The sequence below is a fragment of the Hylobates moloch genome, unplaced genomic scaffold, assembly GCF_009828535.3.
Source record: "Hylobates moloch isolate HMO894 unplaced genomic scaffold, HMol_V3 SCAFFOLD_21, whole genome shotgun sequence".
Taxonomy (NCBI): Eukaryota; Metazoa; Chordata; class Mammalia; order Primates; family Hylobatidae; genus Hylobates; species Hylobates moloch.
In genome coordinates this window covers 14397180-14406389 of record NW_026652296.1, presented here as the reverse complement: position 1 = coordinate 14406389, position 9210 = coordinate 14397180, and the positions used below count along the sequence as shown (strand labels likewise).

The following is a 9210-nucleotide window of genomic DNA, read 5'->3' as shown; positions in this document are numbered from 1 at the left end:
AAGGTTTGGAGCAACAGCCTGAAACACCAGCTGGAAGGCTGGGCACTAAGCACAGGCAACACACAGGGTAAAGAGCATGTCTTCTTTGTAAGGCACAAGTACTCGAGCTGTTCCCTGGCTGTGTCCCTGGCAGGGAGAAGAGGGAGGATGTGTTCGTGGGGGTGTACAGTATGCCTTACCCTGCTGTACCCAGCAGAGTTAAGCAGAAAACGCTTTGTCCCAGTGCAGCAATCTGTGAACACTCTTAACCAGCAGGTGTGTGTCTGTGTGTGTATGTGTGGGAGGAGCGAATGATGAGGAGGAAGGGACTCTTGGAAGGTGACTAAGGGCTCCAGCTGGAGCTCTCCAGAGTCTCCCAGACACACTGAGATCAAGTCTTGTCAAGGTGAAATCTTCACCATTGGGCAGAGGGCAAGTACAGACAAACAGCTGTTAACAAGAACCACAGTTTGTACATGAAAGAGTATTTATTGAAAACATGGTTACTGACAGGAAGCTCCTAGCTGCTCTCTGGTTACAATCTTGGCTCACATCTGGAAGTGTTACATACTTTTTACTTCCCCTCAATTTCATTTTTCCCCAAGGTTCCATCCTAAGATAGGTAGATCTTATATAAATATATATACACGTCTGTATAAGTATGGCCTATAGTAATGAAAATATATAGTACACTCTTCATTGGGTAGTACCTACCATGCCAGGCCACCAATACCAAATGCCAATGTGCTAACATATGTCCAGGGAGAGAGGCTGTGTGTGGTTTACAAGTGCTGCAGCACCAGGGAAGCCCCACTGGCACAGGTGTGGCCTCAGCCGGCCTCAGCCAGCTCCCTGAAATCATGGCCAGTGGCAGAAACCATAGCGCTAGGAAGGGAAGGCAAACTTCCTGGAGTCTGGAAGGCCAAAGGAAAGCAAACTGGAAGGGGCTGCAATTCAGGTTAGGGGAGATTTCTCTCTGAGGAAGGAAAAGGTATTAATGGTGGGGGGTGGGGGGGAGAGGGGTAGAATCTAGTGACCTCACCATAGTCTAGTCCCAGGCCTCAGCTGGGTTTTCCCTGCAGCGTTCCTGGAGACTTAAGAGGGCAGGATTTGGCCAGGAGGTCTTTGACTTGCCAGGATGAGACTGAGCGCTTGCAGGGAGAAATTTCTGTCTGCTCTGATATCTGTATGGGCCAGAGAGATCTGGTGGCTCTAAAGACCAGAGATGTTAGAGCCAACTTCAGAAGCAGCAACATCTTGGCACCATATGAAGCTGGAGTGAGCCCTCATCAAAAAAAGACAAAAGCAAAGGCCTCAGGCTTGTACTCAGATCTGAGATACAGGTAGTCACTCCAAGGCTCTCAACACGCCCAGCACACCTGTCGTCTGCAGGCAGTCTTTACTGGGCCAGCTCATGCTCACGTGGGGATCCAGCTGATCAGAGAGCAGGCTCAGGAGGAAACGGTGAGTGGCTGTTGTTAAATCCATTTCAAGAAGCAGTTTCTTGGACTGGAAGGCAAGGGCATCTACTGTTTGTTCCTCGTGGCCCAATCCCAGGCTTCATGGTGATGGAGCGGGCAGAGCACCCTGCCTTCATAACTCTTAGTAGACAGGGACCAAGAGGAAACTCTGGGTGGTCTGAGGTGGGTTTGAGAAATGGCTGGCATTTACTGGCCACCAAAATCACTACAGATTCTGTACAAGCAAAAGACAAGGCACCAGACTGTAAGTGTTTCTCCTGGGCCCAAAATCCCTTCTCCTGGGTACCATCGTTTCTGGCTCCAGGCTCAGCCATAGTGATAGACAAAGTCATAGCTGCTGGGCTCCTTGGGGATGGGGGGTGGGGCTTCGGGAATCTGGATGTTCTCCAGGTCCAGGAGCCGCAGCTTCATCTCCATGCTCAGCAGGGTGTCCAGGTCACTCTTGGTCAGCTCGCTGGACATGTCCTTCCCCAGAAGGGCACTGAGGCCATCAATCCAGATGCAGTACTGTGGGGAGCAAGTTGCAAAATGTCACATCATGACGCTTGGTCAGCAGGAGATCCTGCCAAGGTCTCTTTTCTGATGGGGCTCACAACAGTTCCTTTTGGAACTAATCAGTATAGGCAAAATTGATTTGGAATGATAGCAAAGATAAATTAGGAGGTGATCCTTCACGTTCTCAAGAGATCTGGTTTTTATAAGGGGTTTTATATTACAACTCCTTACAATAATATGAAATAGAACCTAAAAATGCAATGAATAAATATAGCAAAATGAGATCTGAGTACTGGGGCATCATCTACCTGAAGTTACCCCAAAATCGGAAGCGAGAGAAGGGAAATACGTATTAGGTGAAAAGAATACACAAACAGGAGTCATTGTGGGATCTCAATTTTGTCTCCCCCCCCAAAAAAAAAGTAAATTAAAAATAATCCAGTCAATACATATTAAAGAGTAAATACTAAAGAAATGGAACTGGTGGGTCTCATGCTAAGAGGGGGTAACCAGGAAGCCTTCTGATCCCACCACTCCCTAACTCTTCCTGCTTCCTCTGCTGCCATTTTCCTTTTTCCACGCCGTTGCTCACCTGGTTCCCCACTTGCTTGTTCTTCATTTTGTCTCAACAAGATTCCACTAGCAGCAGCTCAGGCCCTGCCCAAGTGTCTCCTCTTCCAGAAGCCCCACCTCTAGTTCCCAGTGATGGCTCTCAGAGCTCACCAGGCACAGAGGGTCTCAAATGCAATCACTCATTTAATATCTAATATCTTCTAGTGCTGCAGATGGAACTACAGGGCCCTTGTCAGAAGGACCAGTTCCATCTGGCTTCAAAGTCCACACTGGATCCACTACAACATGTGACCAGGAACCCCTAGGAGGAAGGATCTTTCAAGTTCTCTTGGGTAGTTGACCACAGAGAAACTGAAAAGGGGAGAATTTTCCCAGTCCCAGGTAATTGAGTCATTCCTAGTTGACCTTATCTTTGTAATGACAACCTATGGCTGCTGCTGAAGAGTAATGTGGAGAGCTCAGCTCACAGATAAACAATCCAGAGTGTGACAGATCCTTGGCATTCTACAGCCTTCATGATACACTGCAGCCACCCACTACAGGGGACCTTCCTGTTCTGCTCATTCCTGCCACCAACTGAAGAGTTACAGAAATGGCTCTGTTGTCCAAGGCAGCGCCACACGGCTCACCTCATATTTATTAGGTGCGATGAAGTTTAAGGTCTCATCAGGGTCATACAGGATGGAGAAGGCCAATTCCAACACCTCCTGAAGGAGAAAGGATTTAAATTAGAGCGATGGAACAGCCTGGGGTCTGCATATCAAGATTTTGGCCAAAGTCCTAGTGACTCGGCATCATCACCAAACATGCTGATTCAGATGAATGTCATCAATGCTCCTAGGCAGCCACAAGCGTGGCTGGAGATGAGGCCCAGCATAAATCAACCTTAACTTACCCACTCCCTGCCCAAGTCACATCAAAGATGTTGTGATATTTTTAAGATTGGAAAAAAGTCATTTTCAACACTCAGAACCCTGGAAGGTCACGATCCATGACTGTAAGTTATCCTAAAAGTTTTTATATTACCAAGATGACGAACAACTTCTATCATGCTGTATTTGACACAGGAATGTCTTAACAATTAAAAAACAAAACAAAACACACACATAGAAAATTGGTCACTGTTGCATGATACCAAGGAACTAACTCATTATTTTGAAAATAAGTACATAAAAGAAGAATCAGCATTTATTCTCGTTTCCTATATAAACTGTACCACTGGGAAACCAATAGTAGATAAGGGCAAGTTGCGTGGTTCAGCTCATAAATGAAAAGCAATGACTGCATCAAAATATCATGAGTTTGCAAACCTTAGTTGACTAATGGAATGAGGCACTGAGCTTCAACAGTCTGCTAACATCACAAAAGGAGAGACCACCAGACATTATGTGCCTCTTGATAGAACATAATACCACTGATGACACTGGCCAGAAAAAAAAAGTTACACCTGAACTGGATCAAACCTCTAGATCCCTCTGCCAATTTACAGATCTGGGACAGAGGAACAAGTTAAACTGTACCATGGGGAAACAATCAGCCAAATTCAGATGCTAGGAAACTACCAAACAAGCAATCTGGTTCTTCAACTAATAAACTGCAAAGGAAAAGATGGTGGGGGACAGGGGGTGGGGGAACTTATGAATTAAGAAACTTAAAAGACCAGTCTTAGACTCTGGTTTAGACAAGATGGGCGTGTGTGTGTGTGTGTGTGTATCTATATAAACATTTATATATCTGTAGAGAAATTATGACATTTATAAGACAATTGGTAGAAAGTCAACATCAATGGAATATTTGATGTGAAATAACTACTTTCATTTCCTGTTGTGTGTGCTAATGGACTGGTGGCAATGTTATATACTATACGATGTACACTAAATATTTACAGATGAAACAGTGTGATACTTGGGACTTTCTTCAAAGCGATAAAGGAGAGAAACAAGTGGATGGGCAGAACTGCCATGGTTGCTGAGTCTGGGTGATGCGTATACAGAGGTTCCATCTATTTTTGTGTATGCTCAAAATTCTTAATAAAACATTCAGGAATAGAGAGGGGAAGATGCCAAGAATGCACCTGGAAAAAACCACCACCAATGGCACTCTCCAAGTATCACTAGGCCAGCTACTCAAACTGGCCTCTCTACTCACCTTGTTCTGTTTCAGAGCACTTTTCTCTTTCATGTGGGGACAATCTTTCCCAGTGACAATGGCCTTAATGTCTGCAACAGGAACTGATAAATGATGGGAATTAGTCTCTGGAAGTTCACGCTGCAAGCTGGTCAATGCCTACATCAGTGCTGGAAGGGAGGTACTGGGGCAGATGCATAGGAAGCCTCAGCCCCAAACTCCAAGGGCTGCTGTATGAGCTCAGTGAGGGTGGTGGGGAGGGTGGCCTTGTACTGTTCCCTCCTTCTTGGTCACTCCTGTAGACCACGGCCCAGTGAGGCTGTGTCAAAGCTAACTGAGGGTCACTTCAGTGCTCTTGGATTTACATCCCCAAGGAACGGGACCTTGGTGACTAGCTTCCCTTCCCCTTCACAATAATGGCAATGATGATGCCATCATCGCCAACAGCAGTGGCAGCTGCTAACAGTTATGGTGACTACCTGCCAACCACTCTTCTAAGTGCTTTGCATACATTACTCATGCAATCCTCTTAGGAGGAAAGTGTGGCTATTATTCCCACTTTACAGGAGAAGAAACCAAGGCAGAGGGGAGAACTAACTTGCAATTAATCAGAATTCAGGTTAATTAGGAGCAAAGCCAGGATTTGAATGTGGGCAGTCTGGCTTCACAGCTTCTCCTCTTAACTACTGCCTTTCGACTTAGTCATGTTACCACCCTTTACAATCTACACAACACATTCACACCTGTGAACTCATTATTTCTCCAAACCACCCCACTGAGTAGGCCAGGTAGAGGAAATCGCTGACAGACAAGGAAACAGGTCCAGAGAGGTAACAGGTACAAGCCCAGATGATCAGCTAGAAACAGCTGGACTAGAACTCCTGTCTCCTGACAAGTCCAGCGACCATGACACATCAACAGAGAAATGAACCTACTTTTCTCCTGCAGGGATTCGAATGTCACCTCCCCTTGTGGGTTGTCATCCAAGTCACCATAGTGAAGGACCTTGTGGTTCAGTGCCAACCGGCAGTACCAGAACCGTTCTGGAACACAAGGGAAGCCAAACAGGTAAGCAACGACAGTACTGGGAAAGGCCTGGGCACAAAAGGGGCCATCCAGGCAGGCTCTTCCCGGCACCAAGTATTGCCCCGTCTCCTCTCACCTTGCCTTCGGCGGTTCCCAATCTTTCGGAAGCTGCTGCCCTCACAGAGCCGGTTTAGGCGCTGCTGCTTGATCAGCTCAAGGATCTCGGGCTGGATCTTCTCCCTCAGCTCCCTGGGGCGGACACACACTGGAGTGAGCGGAAGGGCATGGGGACAGTGGAGCTCTGGAAGGAAAGCAGAGCTGGCAGCCACCTCCCCCGCCAGCCTCCCCTGAGATGGAACTTACACAATTGGCGGGGACTGGAAGTCATCCTGACTCATCCTCTCAGACTGGCGCAGTCGTAGAATCTCAGAGTAACTCAGGCTACGCAGTTTGCTCTTGAACTGATCCAAAGAGTTGGGTTTGGAGGGCAAAGCTCGAGTGATTTGCTCTCGGACGACTTGCATAACCTAAGAGGAGAAGAACCCAGCCAACTCACACCACTACTCTTGAGAAATGGACAGGCCTATTATGGAGCACCAAGGCTCCTTCCTGCCTCAGGGTCTTGAGCAGAGCAGGCACTACAGACATCTGCTGGGTGAGTAAGGTATACCTTCTTACATGGTGATTCAGGTCACATGACTGACACTGATAGACGCTTTATTTCCCATATATTTCAATTGGTCAATGGTGTGGGGAAATGAGCATGGATTTTTGTAGTCAGAAAGAAATGGGTTCACATCTTGACTCTGTCCCTTCAGCAAGTCACTTAACATCCTTAGGTGTGCATCTACTCATCTCTAAACCGAGAGAAGGGAAGACACATCTCCTGATAGGTGTTGCCATAAAGAATATGCGATACTAGCCGGTTGCAGTAGCTCATGCTTTGGGAGGCCGAGGCAGGCGGATCACCTGAGGTCAGGAGTTTGAGACCAGCCTGGCCAACATGGTGAAACCCCGTCTCTACTAAAAATACAAAAATTAGCCAGGTGTGGTGGCTCACGCCTGTAGTCCCAGCTACTCGGGAGGCTGAAGTAGAAGGATCACCTCAACCTCGGAGGTGGAGGTTGCAGTGAGCCGAGACAGTGCCACCGCACTCCAGCCTGGGTGACAAGAGTGAAACTCCGTCTCAAAAAAAAAGAAAGAATATGAAACACCACATGAAAGGCAAGCGCAGTGCCTGGCACGCTGTGGTGTTTTAAAAAAATGGATTGGTCCCCTTAAAACAACTGTTAAAGAAAACAACAGGATACCACACTGCATGTGCAGTATGATCTTGCTAATGAAGGAAAAACCTGTAGGGAAAAAAAAGACTAGAGGAAAACAAAAATGTTTGTCACTGGATAGTGTAAATATAGGTAACTTTTTATTCTTTATACTTTCCAAATTTTTTATGATGAGATGATCAACTTCAAAACACTTGACCCCTCGATGATCAGCTTTTGAGGGCCTGGCACAACAGTGCTCTGCATAGAGTGGGGACTGAAAGCACCAAGGGGTAACTATCGATTAAGTATGCAGGGTGTGCACATCATGCCAGTCCACTCTTCTCTCTCCTAACATTCCCAGTTCACAAAACTACAGCACTACCTGCACAGTAAGCACTCAATAAACCACAGTGAGTCTTCTATGCTTATCCTCCTGACCTCTCTGGAGGACGGGAGGGACAGGTGCTAACTTCAATGGACAAATGAGGGCCTACGGCACCAAGTGGAAGACAAGCTCAAGGTTACAGAGGGAGCAACAACCAGATGGGGCTGAGGCTCCCCAATGCCTCAGTCTTGTGACTCAGCTCTGCAGACCAAGCTGCTTTTCCAGCTCAGGGATTCTCCAGGTGCCAGCCAGCTGTCAGAGGCTGTCGTGTGATGGTCTCCTCCCGTGGGCCTCAGAGCAGCCCGGAGACACTGACCTTGTTGAAGTCCTCTGCTGTTGCCCTCATCTCCTTCCAGGTCTTGTTCAACAGCTGGATGCAGATTCCAAAGAGCTCTTCAAAGGCTCGGTCATGGGTAAAGAACATCGGGTGGTAGTCATTGCGTCCTTCATTTGCTGTGGAAGTGAAAAAACAGGGAGAAGATGAAGCCTCTGTCCACAAGGGCCTGGGAGCTCATGTCTGGAAACTTTGCACCAAAGTCTCGAGGAACAACAGCAGACCAAGAAGTGCAGTTAACAGGGAGTGTGGGATGGGCGTTCCTTACTTCCTTAGCTTTCTTCTCCAGAGTGCATTTTCTTGCCCTCCCTCTACCCTGTTACAGACTCAGCCAGAGGCATGGGGTAGCTTTGGAATATGATTCAAATTGCCAGTTCAAACAAAGCAACAACCATGATTCCCATAAATAAGGATAAGATGGAATAATCAGCTGATGCAGTGATTTAAAACAAAAAACAAAATTAAAAACCCACCTAAGGTTGTCTAGTCCCACTGACATCTTTTTTTTTTTTTTTTAAGATAGAGTCTCACTCTGTCGTCCAGGCTGGAATGCAGTGGCACGACTATGCTCACTATAGCCTTGACCTCCTGACACAGCGATCCTCCTGCGTCAGCTTCCTGAGTAGTTGGGACCAGAGGCATGCACTACCAACTGGCTAATTTTTTGATTTTTGTTGTTGTTGTTGTTGTAGAGATGGGGTCTCCCTATGTTGCCCAGGCTGGTTTTGGACTCCTGGGCTCAAGTGATCCTCCTGCCTCAGTCTCCCAAAGTGCTGAGATTACAGGTGTGAACCACCACACCCGGCCCCACTGACATGTAACTGTTTGTAATTTCGAATCTCATTGAGCTCTTGATGACAAGGAATGGCTGAAGGAGAGGGAGCTGCAGAGACTTACGTAGTTCCCCAACCTGCAGGATTTCACAGAGCATTTTGGTGAGCTCAATGGCACTGCGGCCAAAGGGGCATTCATGTTTGTCTTCCCGGCTACTGTTCTCCAAGACAATCTGTGGGGGGGAAGAGAAAGGGAGGATTAGGGAGATGAAGGAGGAAGGCAGGAGATGTGGCACCAGGACTGAGAAGGCCAGCTCCCCTGCCTTTACCCGGATGTAGGTGTCCTGGTGGACTTTAGCCAAGTACAGCATGTTGTCTAAGGCCAGCATTCCAGGAGGAGTCTGGGTAAAGTCCATGGCCGGATTGATGTGGTTCTAGAGAAATAAAGACACCCAATTTGAGATGCGGCAGTCTCCCTGTGTGCAGGGACCTGAGGGGACGCCCTCTCACTTCTCCTCTTGATGCTGCTACCACTCAGCACCCACCTCTGTCCTAGCTCTTTTCACACCCATCACCACCACTGAACTGTGAGCTCTTGAGTGCTGGACGGTGGCTGCCTCACCATGCATCCCAGAACCTACTTCGCATGTTGCTGCACACTGAGTAGGTATGCAAGAAATACTTCTTCCAGTTAACCCCATCCTCAAGCCCTACTCTATCACAAAATATTCACACTAGCTTTGCAAAGAACCTAGCAGTTTGGGTAAGAGGA

General features: G+C 47.4%; 1 protein-coding gene across 10 annotated transcripts in view; it reads right to left on the bottom strand.

Annotated features, from left to right (window-relative positions):
- Positions 1-448: 448 nt before the first annotated feature.
- ELMO2 (engulfment and cell motility 2) overlaps positions 449-9210 on the bottom strand; it is a 66558-nt gene continuing 57796 nt past the window's right edge. For 9 of the 10 annotated variants that reach the window (XM_032142835.3, XM_032142839.3, XM_032142836.3 and 6 more), the window contains 9 exons: positions 8768-8872; positions 8563-8671; positions 7648-7784; positions 6045-6208; positions 5818-5930; positions 5591-5698; positions 4677-4759; positions 3158-3235; positions 1628-1967 (listed from right to left, as the gene is read on the bottom strand). In XM_032142835.3, coding sequence (XP_031998726.1) covers positions 1767-1967; positions 3158-3235; positions 4677-4759; positions 5591-5698; positions 5818-5930; positions 6045-6208; positions 7648-7784; positions 8563-8671; positions 8768-8872 — 1098 coding nt within the window. In that variant the 3' untranslated portion in view covers positions 1628-1766. Of the gene's footprint in view, positions 1968-3157; positions 3236-4676; positions 4760-5590; positions 5699-5817; positions 5931-6044; positions 6209-7647; positions 7785-8562; positions 8672-8767; positions 8873-9210 lie in introns of all 10 variants that reach the window. The other variant, XM_032142841.2, reaches the window with a different exon arrangement.